A 22,032-nucleotide genomic window follows, 5' to 3' on the forward strand; every position below is an offset into this window, starting at 1 on the left:
GAGATAACAAGGTGTAGAGCTGGATGAACACAGCAGGCCAAGCAGCAGAGGAGCAGGAAAGCTGACGTTTCTGAAGGAGGGTCTAGGCCCGAAACATCAGCTTTCCTGCTTCTCTGATGCTGCTTGGCCTGCTGTGTTCATCCAGCTCTACACCTTGTTTTCTTAAAATTAAACCTTTCTTTAGCTGTCACCAAAGCAGTGCTCCTCAATTCTCCACAACTATGAAGTCAAAAGAACTTTACCATGATTTCCAGTGCACCACCAAATTAAGTCCCACTTTTCTGGAGTCATCACAAATCTCAAGATTTAATGAAGCAACCAAAAATCCCAAAATGCCTCTCAGAATGCTTCTCAGCATTCCACACCGGTTTCCTTCACTAATGCAAAATAACTACTTAATGTAACATACAATTTTAACAAGGAGAGTAAAAGAAAAGTATTTCTAATTTGCACGTCACAAAATTCATTCCTTTTAAAACTTCCCACAGAAACAGACACAAACAGAAAGAGAAACAGATGCAATACACACATCATGATTGGAGAGAGAAAAAAAAATAGCCAGAGCACAGTTTTGTATCACCAGTTTAAATCTCAGAATTAGATGGGTGGTTTTGCAACTGGGGAGGCAATGGCCTAGTGGTATTATTGCTGGACTATTAATCCAGAGACCCAGGTAATGTCCGAGGGACCTGGGTTCAAATCACGCCAGGGCAGATGGAATTTGAATTCAATAAATATCTGGAATTAACAGAGTTTAATGATGACCATGAATCCATTGCCGATTGTTGGAAAAACCCATCTGGTTCACTAATGTCCTTAAGGGAAGGAAAGTTACTGGTCTGGCCTCCTTATGACTCCAGACCCACAGCAATGTGGTTGACTCTGAACTGCCTTCTGGGCAATTAGGGATGGGCAATAAATGCTGGCCGAGCCAGCGGTGCCCTCATCCCGTAAATGAATAAAAAAAGTTGTCAATTCTTCAATTATGTCACAACGTTAGCTGCACAGTGATTCATTGATTGGTTGGACCTCAGGGCTTACATTTTGCATTGAACATTGGAAAATTTTTCCAAAAGTTTCTAAAAAGAAATCTTCTGCCCTTCTGACTTGAAGACAATATCAACAAGAAACCAATTTGAAGATCAATGAAAAAGGTACATAATAACAATCATAGAAGCTTCTTCAACTTCGCAGATCATTATAAACCTTACAGGCCCACTGAAAGACCATTCGGAACAAATTTAAACACATTTCCAGGCTTTAAAATCTGTTAAATGACTGTTTCGTAGCTCTAGAGATTCCTATGAATTAAGCTCATATCCTTAATTAAGCAGGATATACTGTAGTCAGTAGCATTACATTTAAAAATAGATCAACATTTCACCTTGCAAAGAACAGAAAATCTCAAAATTGCCAGGATTCTCGATCTGGATGGTTGAAGAAGAAGTAGCACCACAGTTTTGAGACCCTTACCTATATCTTCAATTATACAATTATAGAAAATAGTCAATGATTCTTCCCTTTGATGAGAGACCTAACTCAGTTCTGATTTTCAAGGCAAAGAGGACAAATCAGAGTAAAGCTTCTACACGCCAATCAACCGGACATCAATTGTAGGGAAATTACTTGAGTGATTTTTAAGAAAGATAATGTGTCAAAACAGACATTCAACATGGCTTCCAGCAAAGAAGAAAATTCAAAGGACTGTTGACGCTGGAAAATCAGGAAAAAAATCAAAAATTGCTGGAAAATCTCAGCAGGTCTGACAATGTCTGTGGAGAGAAAGCAGAGTTAACATTTAGGCTCCAGTGACTCTTCAAAACACTGAAGAAGGGTCACTGGACCCGAAATGTTAACTCTGCTTTCACTCTGCAGATGCTGCCAGACCAACAATCTAGCACATACTGTTTATGTGGCCATACCAAGCCTTTTCGGTAAGGTACCTTAACTCGGTTACTTCATAAACTACAATCTCATACAATCAATGGAAATTTGTATTGGATTAGGAATTGGCTCCCTCTGTCAGACAGTCACAGACAATGTTGCTGAACAGCCTCGAGGCTGGTGTCCTATTGTTCTTATTTTTCTATATAGCAACACTGGAGAGTGGCATCAAGGGATAATCAGTAAGCATGTCGATGTTACTCAATCCGGAGAGATGGTGTTAAAACCGGTCAAGTACAGAATCTTTTGCAAAAAGAATTCGACATGCAAACAGGTATAGGAAATAACCTAAATAAATGCAACATGTTTCATGTAGGGAGGATACTTGCCTAAAAATCACAATGCTCAAAGCCAGTAAGACAGTAAATTAGGAACACATTATTGCAGATGCTGGAATCTGTACTAACAACAAATGCTGGAGATCATAGCACATCAGACAGCATCCATGGACAGAAAGCAAGCTAACATGAATTTTAGATGACTCTCAATTATCTTGGTATGAGCAGTGCACAGCTTGCTCAAGATTCACAAATTGATGCACAAAAATCTTAGCCAAAGTAAATTAGATTACATTAATACAAACTGTCGCCAGAACTCAGAAGAACACCACAATGTCCCTTATGTAAACAGTGTGTTTTAACAGATTAGATGTGCGTAGTTAATCCTGAACAGGTTTTCAGGACATCGGGGCAGGAGAAGGTCATTCAGTCTTGACAGCCTGCTCTGCCAAACTAGAAGATATAGATGATCTGGTTGTGTTCTTAACTCAACATACTTTTCTGCCTCCATGCCCAATAACTCTGTCAAAAATTTGCCGTGTGGCACTATCACCATGCCATTTGGGGCAGACTTTGAACACATTTAGCAACTCAACACTTGACATCCATGAGGGGCTGTGGGGCATCAACAGAAATGTACTCCAAGACAATCTGTAATCTCATGACCTGGCATATCACCAAACAGCCATTACCATCAAGCCAGAGGATCAACACCCTGGCTCACTGGACAGTGCAGGAGGACATGCCAGGAGCAGTACTAAAAATGAGATGTCAACATGGTGAAGCTACCAAACAGAACTACATGTGCGCCAAACAGCATAAGCAGCAAGTTACAGACAGAATTAAGTGATCCCACAATCAATGGAGCCGGTCTAAACACTGCAGTCGTGGCACATTCAGTCGTGAATGGTGGTGGACAATTAAACAACTCGCTGGAGGAGAAGCCTCCACAAATATCCCCATTCTCAATGATGGAAGAGCCAACACCTCATTACAAAAGGTAAGACTGAAGCATTTGCAGCAATTTTCAGCCAGAAGTACCAAGTGGATCATACATCTGGTGGCCCCCAGCATCACAGATGCCAGTCGTAAGCCAATTCAATTCACTTAAAGTGATACAAAGAAATGGTTGAAGACACAGGATACTGCAAAGACTATGTACCCTGAGAACATTCTGGCAACAGTACTGAGGACTTCTGCTCCAGAAGTTGTTACCAATATTTCAGTCAAATTCCTCTGTATCACTCTAGTTATTTGTTTTGATCCCATAAAAGCGATTTTTCTTTTCCATTTTTGCCTCCTCCAGAATATTTAATGCTAATGCAGGCTGGGGCATGGCGAGCCATATGTTCCAAAATCATGAAAACGAGGCAAGCTTAATAGAACATCTGGCCTTTTCCTACCTATTAAGAATTATATGAACATAGAAATATTACTCATATTTCTCCAGCGTTTGGATGCTTTTTAAATAACAAAACAATTACTTGACTTCGTTCTCTTCTAATTCATGCCGTCTTTGGAAAGGGAATAGAGAGAATAGGGAAGATCAACAAAAGTCAATATGCTCCCTCGTACATTTCTAGAAGAAAATCACTGGACAAAGTAGCTAAACTTGAGGGGACAGATCAAAAGCAATGTTTACTCCTACTGCTACTGAAATAGTGTAAGTATGCACCAATCAAACATACAACTTCAGTGGTTCAAGCCACTCAACTCATTCACTTATCAACTTGTTGAGTCGAGCTATTAAAACTCTTTGAAGAAACCTTGCTTTTCTTTTTAAGGTTCATGCGCAAAGATTTAGAGATGTCAGAATATTGAGTGTATTGTGTTGATACTCATAAAATGATCAGTGGTCAGGCAATAAAGTCTTTTAAATGTTAGATTCCCAAATTGAGTGCACTCATCAAAACCCACTCTCTCATCAGAACCCACTCTCTCATCAGAACCCACTCTCTCATCAGAAGCTAAGAGGAACTTGAATCACTTACTTAATTAGTAACCAGTGTACACAAAAATATGAAGGACTCACTTTTTCTTTACCACAAGGGAGGAAAGAAAGGAACTTCTTAAAACCCAAAGTGAAACTCATCAAAAGTATTATTTTTAACTCATTGCACAAAGTCTCAAAGTTCAGAATCAAACAAACTTGGTTACAAAACACTAAAAGCACTTTTATTCCAGTAATGTTCTTAGATTTACAATTAATCTTACTTTCACTGCAATTTTAAAGAGAATTGATCAATGCTTTACAGGATAAAAGTGCTGAGTACACTGATCGTAAACTTCAGAAAAATCAATGAGCATTAATCTTGATAAAACTATTATTTTATACATGTCACAACTCACTGGCTTAGTGTATGGAATTGATTTCCCAAAGTTGTCACAAATGTGAAAAGATTTCGTCAAACTATCCAAAGTCCCCGACCTACCTGGCTGACTAACTCAGATTAACAAAATATTTGCCAGGTTTCTGTACTTAAGAAAATAACTGTTTATTACAAAAAAAAGTTCTTTAACCAATGGCAATTAAAAAAAATATGAATTGTTAACTTGCAACTCTCTGCAGCTTCAAGGCTGTGCCTACTGTCATCACATGCATGTGCGCTGTGCACTGCTGACATTTGTGCATACATGTTTACCAGAACCAGCATATGTGCATTAAATCCAGTTCAGCTTTAAACTTGGTATGGCTAATAGGGAACATGCACTCTAAAGGGGGAGCTGGCAGGTGTGAGAGAGGAAGGAGAGTAGACAGTTATGAAGGGTGATAAGAGAGGGTGGTAAACTGAGGTGGGGATGTGCAAGAGGTGAGGACAGATGAGGTGATTAGGAATTTGGGGAGGAGGGACAGCTGTGAAGGGGGTGGACAGGGCAGTGGTCCCTGTAATCCCCACTATCCTCCACATCTCCATCCCCATCCTCATCTTCCCTGACTCCCCCGCTTCTTTTTTGCGCATGCACAGTTCCATTGCGTATGATATCATTGGAATTCTGTGATGTCGTAACATTTCTGGAATTGTGCACCTGTTCAGCCACAAGTGCATACCTGGCATCAGTAGGCATGGGCCACCTTAAACCCTTTTAAAATGCCCCCTTTCACAAACAAATGGACAGAGGAAGACAGACAAAACATGGAGGAATGGGGAAAGAAATTTCAGGGAAACATTATTCTATAGCATTAGTTTGGACTACAGGAGTTGATTTCTTTAGGTTTCTTGCAATTCCTTTTATTTCTTTTCTGCTGACATAAGGTTGTTTACAGGCCAATGCTCTCTTTCATTCACTACTTCAGAATTCATCCTTTCACTGTCTTTGATTGTATTTTATTCCTCCTTCAACAATGGATTTGCAGAGCAAGATGAATGAAGACAGTTAGCTAGACTGGAGACTTTCGTGTACTCCACACAGGAGACAGGGGCAGGGAGAGTTTTTTTGACACTGACTTGGCAGGCTTGTAGGTCAGCTGGTTATAAGCCAATCAAAACGTTGCCATTAAGCAGCTGTCCCTTCATCGGCCCAATGGTGCTTGCTTCACCCTTCCAGGAAATCATTGTATATAACTCACAATGTGCTCCAGTAGAAGTGATTTTTCAAGCTGCAGCAGCTCTTTGCACAGTTTCCTTGGTTTCAAGCAATATTTTTTTTTCCAAAGTCCAAAAGAAAAGAAGAGGGTGTGGTCTTTTACAAATGCGAAGCTATTTTCCCCAACTTGGGACCTGGAGCAGGAGATCTTCAGCTTCTTGATATTAGGCCTGCTGGAAAAGGCATGAGTTAAACATCAACACAACCAATGTCCCTATGGACAGGTTCATTTGTGTAGTTTGGGAGCATTAAAACAATAAAACATAAAATGGTGCATGTGCATGTCAGGTCAACTTTGCTATTGAGAACCACATCAACTATATTAAGGAGAGAGGGAAACTGAAGAAGAAAATACGACTGGCAAAGAGTGAACATGGTCATAGAATGGCATATGCTGTAATTAATTGGCATAAGGAGGGGTTGGTCCTTTTTGGGACAAAGCAGGTGAAAATAGAGAGCTTGAGATCTAGGGAATGGCTAGAATATTTAGCAAATACCGATTCAAGGCATTGTTTAAGTAATAAGGTTAAACGTTGAAGCAGAGGTGGTAGAGTTAATTTATGGACAGAAAATTGGTGGGCATAATGCTGTGGAAAGGTTGGCTATGCTGAGATTGGATAAATTGCCTAATCCAGGTGGCTTCTATCCGACCATGCCCCTAATTCTTTTTTCCTACTGCACAGCACATTGAAGATCATGCAAGGCAATAGTTTCCACAAATAGCAGCCAATGCATTGGCCATCAATCAGCATGTGGAATCACCCAGTGGCTATGTGGATGCAGCCTGATTTGACAATCTTCTAAACTTACTGAGATACATTGCTAGCAACACCAGGCTCGTCTGTTTAACATCAGTATTGGGCAAGACTTTAAAGAGTTAACAATCAATAAAAGAACTAACAGGCACTTGGAAAGTTTGAGTAAAGGACAGCCAGCCCACATTCCTCCATCTGAAGTAACAAACAAGTTGATAAGTGAAATACAATAAATTTTAATAAGGCCTATGACCTATGTAACACCTATGAGGCCAGTTAACAAAATTGAGACTCATGCAAGAACGGGGTCAGTGTCAGTTTGGGTAAAAAATTGGCTAAGGGACAGTATTTTTCAAGTGAATTTATCAGGCACGAGCCAGGCCACATGGGAAGCATCTATCTTCCCATCAAAATATCATATTTTGGTAATTATACCAAACTTTGATGTGCAACAAACACTGAGGATTATACCAATTGACTGTAACAGAACACAGATAGGCTGGGAGAAAGGGCACACAAGCTGCAGATGGAATTCAATACAGAGAAATGTGAGGTGATGGATATTGGCAGAAAGCAGAGTGACAGTTCCACAGAATCATACATGATATAGGCTAAATGGCATAGTTCTAAAAGAATGTGCAGAAACAGAGTAAACTAGGGGTTCATGTGCACATATCTTTGAAGAGAGTAGCTGCAAAGCATGTAAGATCTTGGGTTTCGTCAATAACGGTTTGAGCACAAGGGCAGGAAATAAACTGAACCTTCTTGAAATTCTGTTTAGGTCAGTGTTGCTTCTAATTCTGGTCACAATGTGTTAGCAAGAGTATCAGGGTCCTTGAGAGAACGCAGAGATTTAGGAGAGATTTTAATTACGTGGTTGGGAAGCTGGGATTGTTCTTGGACAAAAAGGAGGGTGAGGGGAGATTAGTTAGGAGTGTATTAAATTATAAACATGCTTAAGTAAGGTATACAAAGAAAAGCTGTTGCAACTAGCCAATTGTACAAGAAGCAGAGGGCAAACATTTAAGGTTTAAGGCAAGCAGCTGGTGATGAGTTGAAACGTGCTACCTACCAGAGTGGTAGAAGAGCAGATGATCAATGAATTCAAACCATAATTGAATGTGCTCGAGGGAAATAAACTTCGAGGAGCTTCGGTTATAAAGCAGGGGAGTGGCACTGTTTGGATTATCCTATAGAGAAATTACACGCACTCGACAGGGCGAATGGTTTGTTATGACATTATGATTTTGAAATGACCAGCAGATCTCTGTGCATAGAGCAATCAAATTGCATGATGAAATTAGTAATTTTGGGTATCATCTACGTCTCAAAGTGTCCATGAAGAGTTAATCTTGAAATGGTCGCATTATACATTTTAGTCACTTCCACTGATTTAAATTCTCCTAACAATTCTCATATTGTGCGATGTGCCTCATAGTCAATGATAAAATAACTGCCCATGGCAGTTTGGAGGTACTGTTAAAATAGCTGAGGAAACAGTTCGGTTAACAAAACTAAAGCTGACACGAACTGTCTGCTTTAACTATTTTTATCACAGCTACCTCACACAAAAGAGAGTTAGCAATGACAAATTACAAAGAACTACAACAAAGGATAGTTTCAGGACGATGATCTGAAACTAATGTTTGTGGAAGTGACATGGAATTTATTTTAAGTTCTAAAAATGATGTAATTGGACAAATACGGAGGTGTCAATCTGATTATAAATTATTCCTAAATAAATTATATCCACTACGCTCTCATACGCATTGTCGGTAAAATCAAACATGATCTATCTTTAAAGCTTTTACTAAAAATGTGGAAAATTCAAAAATCAAGTAATGAAGTAATTTACACCTGGGTTAAAGGACAAGCAAAAGGTTCCTGAACAGATATCTTTCTTATCTAGAAAATCCTCCAATCTTACATATTTGATCCACTACAATGTCACTAAGTGTGTTAGTAGGGTCAGGATCCTGGGCCCGGATAGGATGAATTGTTCATCATTACCTGGGTGGCATCTAGCGAAGTGGATTGCTCAATCATTAAAGAATTTGCCTGATTTTCACTTCAATTAAATCAAAGGAATGGAACTCAAGTGGGTTCTACACAAAGTGGTAAAGCTGTTCTGCCAGTTTCCTGTGCATACGAAGAAAAAGAAAACACCCTCAACAGTCTAAACATTCTTAGTCACTAACTAATTACCCTTGCTGGAAGTGAACTTGTAGGGATTCCGTAAGGACAGTATCAAACTTGTATGGGATAACTCTGCCAACGTCATTGTCCAAATGTATAAGTGAGCAATCATCACTTGGAGGAGATATCTAAAAACAAGCTCTACCCACAGACCATAACCAAGCACAAGTCACTGTTTTCAGTAGAGTGGAAAAAATTGTTGGGTAAAATAATGATTTTTTTTAAATTCAGTGAAAAAAATTTGCATTTCTCATTTAGCATTAGGATTACACATCGACAGACAGTTCAGTTTTCTCACACAAATACAACTGAACATCATATTGAGATTATGACCAGTAAATTAATTTGCAACGCATTAAGTACTTAAAGAGTGACCTGACATTATGAGTTTCCAAGATTTAAAGTTAGTGAATGCATAGTTTGATGATGCTAAAATTACAGGAACACACTTTTTCTATAACCAGGACAGAGGGAGAAAAGGGACAGAAAACATTTGCCTTTGATACAAGAATACCACAAGTAAAATTCTGTGCTACTTCACATCTTTTGGGGAAAAATGGCTTGAAATATTCAAACACTTCAGTATTCACAGAAGCAATGTCACAATCCTAATTTTTAAAAATTGTAAATAAAATGTCATGCAAGTTACACACAATCCAAAACACAAGACAGAGCTATTTACTCACAAACATCGCCTATTTACAGCTCTGAAGTTAAAAGCACACCATTTAAAATAACCGCAGGCAAATCTAAAGCAGAAAGCACCACGGCCTACTTCCTAATTAAAGAGGTTTTGCAACTTACGCTGGTGAATCCTTTCAACGCCATTATTCTCACCTACTTCATTCCAACATTAAAGCTTCCATGTTCCCATTGTAAAATAAAGATTTTATTTTCCTCCAGCTCAATCAAGACAAAGAACTGTGTGCAGAAGTAATTTTAAACACCCTGGTTGTAGAAGCTACACGGCACAGTACTTCCTCTATTTGCTAATCTGTGAACTTCAGAAGCTGTACACAGCAGCTTCCCGGATTGGCTAAAGAGTATGTATATTATAAGACCTTGCACGGATTGGTCTAGGATGATCACATATGAGCTTTAATAGGACATAACATTCTTTGTTTACATACAGGTACTGTTTTATTTTAAATAAAAGTCTTCACAAAGACTTCTTCAATGTGAGAACCATGATATGTGATACTGCTGGATACAACAGCAGCAAACAACTAAAAATTTTTTAAGAAAGCTTTCCATAGCATGCATTTCAGTTGTATTTGAAACCACTTGACATTTTCTCACATACACTTAGTAGTTTACAAAAAACATCATGGTAGTAGCGAGCGATAAAGTTCTAAGCTTGGTGTTTCAACATCAGAACTCTATTTAAAAATAATTTTAATCTTTTAGTTTAAACATCAAGTGCCGATAACATCAAGATATCTGGTTGCCAGAGGTCACATAAGCTGAAAGCAACAGAGCATTAAAATGACAAACAATTGAAGTCACGTCACATGCAAGTGGTGCGGTTTTAAAGTTGAGGAAGAAAAAAGATTCTGCGATTAGAAAGGCATTTCAACCCTCCGGTTTGGCCAGAGAGGTTACTACAATGTTTACCTTTGTGGAGGTCAAATAGCTATTAGACTAAGTATCTCGGTCGATTGTTAGAGTTTATTTGATGATAAATGCAGCAAATCTTTTGAGTTAGCTTTATATGCCATGAGTACAAAATCATCATCTTTACAAGCCAAACACCTAGTCCTAAATTGACAAATAAGTTTGAGGAAATACGCATACTACAGTCTGGATTCTTTAGAGCAAGCCGATTCATGTGAAAATAATTTGCCTGCTATTTACAATGGCCAGTATGTCAGTCTAACTGTATGACTGTAGTTTACTACTGAGCACACAAACTGAAAAATCTATCAAAACAATACTTACAGAACATCATGAAAATTCAGAAAGAATTAACTTAATTAATCATCTTGAAGCTGTCAGTGTCAAATTCCTTGACCAGCACATACAGCAAGCTACAAGTGATTATTTTAAACAATGCTGCTTCAAAAATATTATCTTAGCTGGATTACATTGGTTGCGTTTCTGTGCAGAGCTATAAAACTTTTGCCTTATTTCTTCAAGCATTTTAGTCATGGCTGCACTGATATAGCCAAGACAACCATGATACATGTAAGCAATATGAAATTACGATACAAAAGGCCATTTAAAATAAACTTTCAGAGCTTTCAGCCACTGTTAAATGTTTGAATTTTAATTAACAAAAGAATCGTTTTTATTTTTCTTGAATGGTATTAGATTGAATTTTAAAACTTAGGACTGCAAATCAAACTGGTTTTAACATCATAATCAATTAGAAATAATGTTTGGCATTGTATTCCTTAATAAACCCAGCCTCTATGATCGAGGATTGCCAAGTAAGCATGGTTATTTTTGTCAGTGATGAACAGCATCAAACACACTATAACCAGCAACTTTGAAACTGACATTAATGCAAATTAATAATGGTTATGGCTTTTTGCCAAGCGTAAATGATTGTTCATTTTAACCTTGAATGTTTAAAGCGGTAGTGACTGTACTAGCTTTCAACATTTGTTCTTATGTAATTAATATATATGTAGGTACATTGCAATATACAGAATCTACTAGACAGCAGAGGATCATCAGCCCAACAACTGTGAACTTTATCCTCCTTCAAATCAATGACAAAATATACAGAAGAGAAATGGGGAGAATTTTTTTTTTTTTTTAAAAAAAACTCAGCATGGTCATGATCTGGAACACTCCTCCTGAAAAGCTGATGTTATCTGATACCAAAAATAACGTTCAAACAAAAAAGCTATTGGGCAGGTACTTGAGGAAATCGTTCAAAAGCAGGGATGTTAGACTCAACACAACATCTGTTTAAAATTGCTGGCACAGACACGATGGCTTAAACAGAAACACAGGAATCAGTGTTTAGGCCCTCAAGCAAATTCCACCATTCAGCGATTGCCTTCGAGGCATAATACCTTTGGTTGAAAGAAAGTTATAAATTGGCATAGTATCAATTGTCATTTGCATGAAGAGAGCACAAAGAAATTTAGGAACACAAAATGGGTCTATCACAGATTTTCCACAACTTAAAAACTAATCAAGTCATCACATAAGCAGTGCCGTTGCAGTTTGGCTGCTGATTTTTACCTTGTGGAGGCTCAAAGCCAACTCTCATACACTTGTTTCTACCTCCCCCGGACCATGACCCCACATCTGAACGTCAAGCCATTGTTGTCAGGACTGTCTCCCACCTCATTATCTCTGCAGATCTTTGCCCACTGCCTCCAACCTTAAGGTTTCCCATCCCTGGTCAGCCTGCTTCTATCTCCTTCCCAAAATCCACAAATCAGACTGCCCTGATAAGCTCATTGTATTAGCTGTTCCTGCCCCACCAAGCTCATTTCCCCCTACCTTGACTCCATCCTCTCTCCATTTGTCCAGACCCTGTGAATCCTCTGATGCCCTCCACCATATTGACAATTTTTCAATTCCCTGGCCCCAATTGCTTCCTGGTCACCAGAGATGTCCAATCCCAGTGTAACTTCATTCCCCACCAGGATGGTCTGAGAGCTCTCGGCATCTTCCTCAACTAGAGGCCTGAACAATCCCCATCCACCACCATTCTCCTCGGCTTGGCTGAATTTGTTCTCTCACCTAAACAATTTTTCCTTCAATTCATCTCACCTCTACCAAGTCAAAGGAGCGGCTATAGGCATCCACATGGTTCCCAGTTATGTTTGCCTCTTTAAAGGGTATCTGAAACAATCCTTGTTCCAGTCCTACACCAGCCCTCTCCCACAACTCTTGTCTTGGTACACTGACAACTGTTTCAGTGCCACTTGATGCTCCCACAACGACCTTGAAAAATGTCTTCATTTTACCTCAAATTTCCATCCCTCTATAGCTTTCACATAGTCCATTTTCGACACTTCCATTCCTTTTCATGACCTCTTTGTCTCCATTTCTGGGAATAAACTGTCCACTGCCATCCACTACAAAGCCATGGACTCCCATAGCTACCTTGACTACATCTCTTCACACCTCACGTCCTGCAAGGATTCCATCCCATTCTCCCAGTTCCTTCGCCTATGTCATGTCTGTTCAGATGACACGACCTTCCAAACCAGCGCTGCTGACATACCTCGTTTCTTCCATACCCATGGTTTCCCGCCACTGTGGTTGACAGGGCCTTCAACCACATCCGACCTGTCACCCATACTTCTGCCATTGCCGCTTCCCATCACTCACAACAGCGTGATTGGGTCCCCCTTGTCCTCATTTTTCATCCTAACAGCCTCCGCATTCTCTGCAATTTCAGACAATTGCAGCAGAATGCAATCACCAAACACATCTTTGCCTCACACTCCCTGTCTGCATTTTGCAGGGATCATTCCCTCCAGGACATCCCAGTCCATCCATTGACCACTAACAACACACCCCCTTCCGACAGCACCTTCCCTTGTAACCACAGAACCACCCGTTCATCTCCTTCCTGCTCACCATCCAAGGGCCCAAACAGTCTTTCCAGGTGAACTAACATTTCACCTATACATCCTCCAATCTTGTGTGTTGTATTCACTGCACCCAATGTGGGCTACTCTACATTGGAGAAACCAAACACAAATGGGGTGACCGCTTTGCAGAACACCTCCAGTCCGTGTGCAAGCATGATCTCGACCTTCCTGAAGCCGGTCATTTCAACACTGCATCCTGCTCACATGCCCACTTGTCTGTCCTCGGAATGCTGCAGTGCTCGAGTAAATCACAGCGCCTGCTGGAGGAGCAACATCTCATCTTCAGACTAGCAACTTGACACTTCTGGATTTAATATTGAGTTCAACACCTTCAAATTGTGAACCAACTCCCATTCCTTCCCTTTCTTTTAGCTTTACTTGTTACATTCTCTGTCACCATGTCCTCTCTCCCCTCTTCCCTCCCCCAGCCCTTTGGGACTGTCTGTTCTTTCAAGTCTGGCAGGTAGACACACCCATCGTTCTGCCATTCTCACATTGCGATCACCTAATCTGAACTATCAGCATCTTTTCCGTACGAGCACTCAACACTCCACCCACCCCCCAACTATAGCTTAAATACTGCCCCCTCTACACCTCCTGTCAGCTCTGAGGAGTCATCTAGACTTAAAACGTTAGCTTGCTGTCTCTCCATAAATGCTGCCTGACCCACTGTGATCGCCAGCATTTGCTGTTTTCACCTAGAAAGTTGTTGGTCAGAATTTCTTTTAAAAGGTGAATGATGAAATATAATTTCTAATAAACCATTTTACATCAAGAGGATACTGGTGTTAAAACAACAAAAAAACATGACTGACGTTTCTGAAGAAGGGTCTAGGCCCAAAACGTCAGCCTTCCTGCTTCTCTGATGCTGCTTGGCCTGCTGTGTTCATCCAGCTCTACACCTTGTTATCTCAGATTCTCCAGCATCTGTAGTTCCTACTCTCTCTAAAAAAACACTATTCTTTTATCAGTGGTGTTATTAACAAAAAAAAAGTGCTGGAGAAATTAGCTCTGACAGCATCTGTGAAGAGAGAGACAAAGTTAACGTTTTAACTCTTCTTTGGAGGAAATGCACTGCCCCATAGTCCCTTTACTTTACAAGTCACAACTTAATTTTCAGTTTCCAAGATAGCCAATTAAATACCTTATCTGTATCAGGCTTTAAATAAAAAGACCAACAAGATTTCTTAATAAACACAATCGTGGCTTATCATCAGAACAAAAATTTTTGAAGAAAGATGTAATAATTGGGTAGAACTCTGGACAAGGAAAGGTGAAATCACAAAGCTGGGGGTATACTCCAGGCCTCTCATGAGCAAGCAGGAAATGTGGAAGAGAATATGCAGACAGATTTTGGAAAGATGTAAAAACAGCAGAGTTGTTCTAGTGGGTGATTTTAACTTCTCCTATATTGACTTAGACTCACTTTGTGCTAGAAGCCTGGATGGGGCAGAATTTCTAAGGACCATTCAGGAGAGTTTCTTGACACTATACGTAAACATTCCAACCAGGGAAGGGGTTATTCTAGACCTGGTTTTGGGAAACGAGCCAGGCCAGGTGAGTAACATTTCAGTGGGGCAGCATTTCGGGAGTAGTGACCATAATACCGTGAGTTTTAAGATACTCCTGGATAGGGATAACAGCAGCCCTCAGGTGAAGGTGTTAAACTCGGGGAAGGTGAACTACAACAATATTATGCAGAAACTGGAGAGTGTTGATTACACGTGGCTGTTTTAGGGTAAATCCACAATCAGACATGTGAGAGTATTTCAAACAGCAAGTGATAGGATTTCAGGAGCGGCAAGTTCCTGCGAGAACGAAGGATAAGTGTGGCAAGTTATGTGAAGCTTGGATGACCAGGGATGTTATGACCTTGGTCAAAAAGAAAAAGGAAGCGTACCTAAGATGTAGAAAGATGGGAACTGACGAAGCCCTTGAAGTACCTAAGTAGGAAAGAACTTGAACAAGGAATTAGAAGGGTTAAAAGGGGTCATGACAAGTCATTAGCAAACAGGATTAAAAGAGAATCCCAAGGCTTTATTTACATATATAAAAAGCAAGAGAATAGCCAGGGAAAGGGTTGACCCACTCCAGGACAACAGAGGGAATGTATGTGTGGAGGCAGAAGAGGTAGGTGAGGTCCTAAATGAATACCTTGTGTCAGTATTCACCAAAAAAATAAGTAATTGAAGGATGATCTCAGGGAAGGGAGTGTCGAATTTCTAAGCTAAGTTGCTATTAAAAAAGGAAGAGGTGTTTTGTGTCTTAAAAAGTACTGAGGTAGATAAGTCCCCAGGTCCTGATGGGATCTATCCTAGAATATCGTGGGAGGCAAGAGAGCAAGATCCTGGAGCATGGGCTGACATCTTTGTATCCTCTTTGGCCACAGGTGAGGTCCCAGAGGACTGGCAAATAGCCAGTGTTGTCCAATTGGTTAAGAAGAGTAGCAGGAATAATCCTGGAAATTATAGGCCTCTGAGCCTCACAACGGTGGTAGGGAAATTATTTGAAAAGATTCTCAGGGACAACATCTAAACGCATTGAAAAACAAATGGACTTATTAATAATAGACAGCATGGTTTTGCATGGAGGACGTTGTGCCTCACAAACCTGATCAAGTTTTTTGGGGAGGTAATGAAGATGATTGAGGAGGGAAAAAGGGTTGATACTATCTACCTACATGGACTTCAGTAAAGCCTTTGACAAGGTTCTTCATGGCAGACTGGTACAAAAGACGAGGTCACATGGAATCAGGGATGAGCGAGCAAGATGAATATAGAACTGGTTCAGTCACGCGAGACAGCGGATAGCAATGGAAGGATGCTTTTTGTAATGGAGGGTTGTGACTAATTGTATTCCACAGGGATCAGTGCTGGGACCTCTGCTGTTCATGGTCTACGTAAATGATTTGGAGGAAAATGTAGCTGGTCTAATTAGTAAATTTGCGGATGATACAAAGATTGGTGGAGTTACAGATAGTAAGGAGGATTGTCAGAGGATACAGGAGGATATAGATTAGTTGGAGACATGGGCAGAAAAACAGTAGATGGAGTTTAATCCAGACAAATGTGAGGTGATGCATTTTGGAAGGTCAAGAACAGGTGGAAATTATACAGTGACTGGCAGAACCCTTAGGACTAATGATATGCAGAGGGATCTGGGTGTGCAGGTCCACTGATCACTGAAGGTGGCAGCGCAGGTAGAAAATGTCGTAAAAAAGGCCTAAGGTATACTTGCCTTCATTGGAAGGGGCATCGAGTACAAGGATAGGCAAGTTATGCTGCAGCTTTACAGAACTTTAGTTAGGCCACACTTGGAATATTGCATACAGGTCTGATCACCACACTACCAGAAGGATGTGGATGTTTTGGAGGGGGCATAGAAAAGATTTACCAGGATGTTGCCTGGTATCGGGGATTTTATCTATGAAGAAAGGATGTATAGACTAAAGTTTGTTTTCACTGGTATGCAGGAGGTTGTGGGGCGACCTAACAGAAGTTTAAAAGGTTGTGAATGACATGGATAGAGTGCAAAGTATGAGGCTTATTCCCAGGGTGAAGGGGTCAATTACTGGGGGACGCAGTGTGCGAGACAGGTTTATTACACAAAGGATGGTGAGTGCCTGGAACTGCCAAGGGTGGTGGTGGAAGCAGACACAATAGCAGCATTCAAGAAGCATCTGGATGAATACATGAATAGGAAGGGAATAGAGGGATGTGAATCCTCTAAGTGAAGACAGTTTTAGTATGGAAGGGGAAAACATGTCAGCGCAGGCTTGGAGAGCTCAACGGCATGCTCCTGTGCTGTATTGTTTTTTGTTCTAATTGGTTAACATTCTTTTGCAGTAATCCAGAAATATAAATGATCTCTCGAACCGTCCTCAAGACGCATGCACACTCTTCAACAAAATCAATAAGATAAGACTTTTGGACAGAGATAGTAAGAACTGCCGATGCTGGAGTCTGAGGTAACAGTGTGGAAAAAAGCTTTTCTGAACAACGGTCCTGACCCAAAACATCAGCTTTCCTGCTCCTCTGATGCTGCCTGGCCTGCTGTGTTCCTCCAGCTCCACACTGTGTTACTTTCGGACAGAGATTGGCTTTCTGAAAAAAGACACTTTGCACAATTTGTTATTCTTGAAAGCAAAAAGGAAAAAGTGGAGAATGTCGTGGAGTCTGTTGCTGTGATGTTTGAGCAAGTCACTAAGCTTGCACAGCTGTCTCTGCAGTCTTGGCAGACACAGCTTGTTCGGAAGCACAACATAGAGAATTTCCTGGAATCACTATCAGAAAAACAAATAGATTTCACCCCGACCTCAACAAGAAGGTTTTCTTTTCAGAAATGAGAGAGGTCAGCTGAGCAGCCCTTCCTCCCAAGCTTCTTGTATCCCAGATGAAGACCACACAAAAAGAAGAAACTCTCCAACACAGTCACTGTGACACCATGATAGTTACAGCCCCAGCAGAGCTGTAGAGTAAAACAAATGGTTATCACCAGTACTACAATTTCTAGGAAGTCTTGTTTAAAAAAAAAAATCCATTGTCCACATTGTTGAAAGGTCAATCTGTTCAAGAAGTCATTCCTGGTAGTTCCATTATACTCGAAATAAATCAACTTTTTCACAATTCTGTGAAACCTTAAGAAATATTAAATTATCCTAACTTGTAACAAATCTTGTTCAGCCATTACCAGGTTTGGAGACTGCTAATTTCACATTTATATTCTGTTCTTCATTTTCAAATCTCTTATGGTCTCACTCCACTCCATCTCTGTAACCTTCTCAAAGGCTTATGATCTAGTGAGGTCTGTGTGCTTTTCTGATTCTGGCCTCTTCTTTATACCCAACATTAACAGCTCCACAAATGCCTTCAGCCTCATGGGTCTAAACTTCGGAATTTCCTCCCCAAATCTCCCCACTAACTTAGCTGCTGTTCATCCCATTTTTAAAGATATTCTTTAAAAACCTCTTTAATGTAACTTTCTGACATTTGTCTGCACATTTCTTTGCATGCCTGTTCATAAATTTTTTGATAAGCTCCTGTGAAATACCTTGTGACGTTTTATTATGCTAAAAGATGTTATGTAAATACAAGTAATTGTTGTCATAAAGCATTCACATGAATGCATGCACACAGGCTCAAGAGTCATACGAAGTACAAACTGGCTTACAATTCTCAATTAACTACTTAAGGAACTCGTCATCATGACATGAACTATGCTTCAATTCCAGAAAGCTTGCTTTTAAGCAGTTACTGGATTGTTGAACATAAAAACAAAGCCATTGAGCCCATCGTGTCTCATGGGTTGAAAAAGATTTTACCATTGTATTTCCTTCCTTCACTTCCTGAAGGTTACTTGTAGCCCTCTAGGTTATAGCATCTCAAGTGGTATCAAAAAAATAGCTACAGCATGGAAGGAAGCCATTCAGCCAGCCAATCTGGTCAATACACTCTCTCAGGGCAACTTACTCAGTCCTACTCTTGGTCTTACTGTCTGGGTCCATAACAACCTGGTATGGCAACTGCTCTACCCAGAACCATAACAAACTGCAGAAGGTGGTGTGCACAGCCCAAACCATCACGGAAGCCAACCATCCATCCATGGACTCCACTTACACAGCTCACTGCTGTGGAAAGACTGCCAACATCAAAGACCCTTTGCACCCCAGTAATGATCTCCTACAACCTCGTCCATCAGGCAGAAGATACAGAAGCCTGAACACACACGCTAGCAGGTTCAGGAACAGCTTCTTCCTGACCGTTATTAGACTGATAAATGGACTGTCTAGCCTCAAATACTACTGATCTTGATGACATTCATCTCGCCTAGCACACGCCATATGCAATGTAACCTAAATGCCTCTAAGACTTTTGATCTGAACATCCTTGCTTACTATGATCTGCCTGTACTGCACATAACTAAGCTTTTCACTGTACTTTGCTTTACGTGACAATACATCAATCTTCAGGCTGTTCCTTGTAGCCTTGCAAATTTTGTTTTTCAGATAATGTGCCGACTCCCTTGTGAATGCCATAATGGAATCTGCCTCTCCCAGGCAACACATTCCAGATCATAGCCAATCAATGCACAAAAGATGGAGTGTTTCCTGATGTTGCCATTGATTCTTGTCATTAATGTTCATCTGTACCTTCTGGTTCCCAGCATTTCACCAATGGAAACTTTTTCTTTTTAATCTATCCAGAAGCCTTGTGTAACTCTCACATCCCCAGTGTAATCACTTATCACCGGAATTCAGCCACAAAGAATGATTCACAGGTTGACAGCAGAGTTATGTTGGCAAAATGGAACTATAAACAATCAAGAATCAGTGTAGTCAGGAAATAAAAAAATAAATTTTAATACAAGAAAAATTAAGCCAATATTTTAATGCTGCAATTTACAAGGATTTGATGCATATTCTACCAAAGATTATTAGATTTCAAAAATAGACAAATGTGCATGGCAGTATAAATGTTTCTCCTAAAAATATTGAAAAGATTCTGCGATGTTGTTAACAGATCAGTTTGAAATTTCAAACACATGTCTCACCAGTGGTAACAAGAGGCTAAGGTGATCCATCTCAGCCTCTTCAGAAATTCCCAACATTGCAGAGTCCAGTCTTCAGCCAAGTCAACTTACTCCACAGGATATCAAGAAATAATTGGAAACACAAATATGACAAATGTTATGAGGCCTGGCAACATTCCAGCAACAGTACTGAACACATGTGTTCCAGAAACAGTTGCATCTCTAGCTGAGCTGTTCCAGTACAGTAAGAACACTGATAACTGACGACATGGAAAATTTTTGATGTATACAAAAAGTAGGACAAACCTAACACAGCAAATTACAATCCTATCAGTCTATTCTTGGTCAAGAGTAAAGTGATGGAGGATGTCATCAACAGTCCTATCAGGAAACACTTACTTAGCAATAACCTACTCATTAAAACCAAGTTGTGCCAGGAGCACGAAGCTCCTGACGTCATGACGGTCTTCGCCAAAACATGGACAAATAGCTGAATTCCAGAGGTGAGATGAGAGTGTTAGCCCTCAACATCCAGGCCACATTCCATATAGTGTAGTATCAAGGAGTCAAATGGAAATTGGTGGAAAACTTTCCACTGGTTGGATTCATAGCTAGTACGGATAGCTGAGGAAGTCAGTCATCTCAGCTCCAGACATGTCTTCAGGACAGTGACATTGGCCTAACAATCTTCACGTGTCTTATCAATAACTTTCACATATCCTCAGACATTGAAATAGTCATGTCCAAATTCAGCAAACATTAGACAAGGCCGAGGTTTAGGCTGACTAGTGGCAAGTAACATTTGCACCATTGAAGTGCCAGGCGATGACCATCTCTAGCAAGACAGAGAAATGCTCCATTGTCCCTTGACATTCAATGACATTACCATTGCTAAGTAACCAACTATGAACATTCTGGGTTACAACTGACCAGAAACTGAACTGAACTTAACTAGCCATATACATACATGGCTGCAAGAGAAAGTCAGATGTTAAGAATCCTATAGAAAGTGTTACAAAGTTGGGTGGAGTATTCATGAATTGGAAGGCAGGAAGTTAGAATTTGTTGGTAAAAGTGATTGTGGGGAAAAGAGAGCCACGGTCCCATTAAGAGCTTGTGCTTTGCCTGTGCTTGAAACTTGAAAAACGCAGGTGCACAGACTGTGCCCAAATGGAAACATTTTGTATGGAACAGCCAAGCAGCATTAGTTCCACAAAAAGTTTGAATTTGGCCAATTAATTTACATGAAGCAGCTAGATACAGAAAGCCAATTGAATTTAAATCTGATAATGTTGACAACCTGAAACCAATCATAAAAGTTTGATTCTATCATTACTGGTATATAAGACAAGTGCATTTACAAAATCGGGGAGAGCCAACTGCCATCTGAAAGAGAGAAAACTGCCACCTGCCAGAGTTAGCAATATTCACCTCTCAGAGAAAGCCCATCTCATTAATTAAAGGTACCATGGTGTTTTAGCTCAAAGTCCTCACAGAAGAAATTACTCAGAGAATTAGCAGAAGAAAGGCATTTGTGACAAGACTGGAAATGACAGAATATTCCAGAAGATAATCTCTCCAAGTTCGTACAGACTAAGTTATAATTTATTGCTTCTTCTTAATTGGGTTTATATTGGTAGGACTTGTCTTTATTCAAACAGCATTCCAGTAGAATTTAGACCAGCTAGGGAGTAGTTAGTCGTCTAAAGGTGAATTGTTGGTTTGTTACTAACTTTGTTAATTCATTCATGGTTGAGTTAGAAAGTGGAGATCAGTGATGTTCTTTCTTTTAACCACTCTTGTGATAGATTATGAGGGAAAAGGCGAGCTTCTCTGGGCGTTTCGGTGGTAATTATTAAAAGGGAACCTCTAATCCCACCATAGCAGAATGGGGCTTGTGTTTTGATTTAACTATCAGAGGGGTTTGGCTATTCCTCTGTTGTAACAAAAACAACTCACCTCCGATTTCTAATGTCTGTCCATCATCTACAAGGCACAAGCAGTGTGATGCAATACCTTCCACTTGCCTAAATGAGTGCAGCTCCAAAAACGCAAGAGGCTTGATACCATCCAGGACATAGAAACCCGCTGATTAACACCATTCAACCCCTCCATCACTGCTGCTCGGTGCAGTGTATAGCATCTGCAGAAATTGCTCAGTCAGCACCCTCCAAACCCACGTCC

General features: G+C 40.2%; 1 protein-coding gene across 7 annotated transcripts in view; it reads right to left on the minus strand.

The window, feature by feature from the left end:
* osbpl9 (oxysterol binding protein-like 9) overlaps positions 1–22,032 on the minus strand; it is a 121,667-nt gene that overhangs the window by 88,280 nt on the left and 11,355 nt on the right. For 2 of the 7 annotated variants that reach the window (XM_048601650.1, XM_048601649.1), the window contains exon 1: positions 9,563–9,729. The exons of 3 other annotated variants lie outside the window; for them this stretch is intronic. In XM_048601650.1, the coding sequence (XP_048457607.1) occupies positions 9,563–9,586 (24 nt within the window). In that variant the 5' untranslated portion in view covers positions 9,587–9,729. Of the gene's footprint in view, positions 1–9,562; positions 9,730–22,032 lie in introns of those variants that run through there. 2 more of the 7 variants (XM_048601652.1, XM_020528318.2) reach the window with 1 other exon arrangement.

The sequence above is a fragment of the Rhincodon typus genome, chromosome 10 (genome assembly GCF_021869965.1).
Source record: "Rhincodon typus isolate 14 chromosome 10, sRhiTyp1.1, whole genome shotgun sequence".
In the NCBI taxonomy this organism is placed as follows: Eukaryota; Metazoa; Chordata; class Chondrichthyes; order Orectolobiformes; family Rhincodontidae; genus Rhincodon; species Rhincodon typus.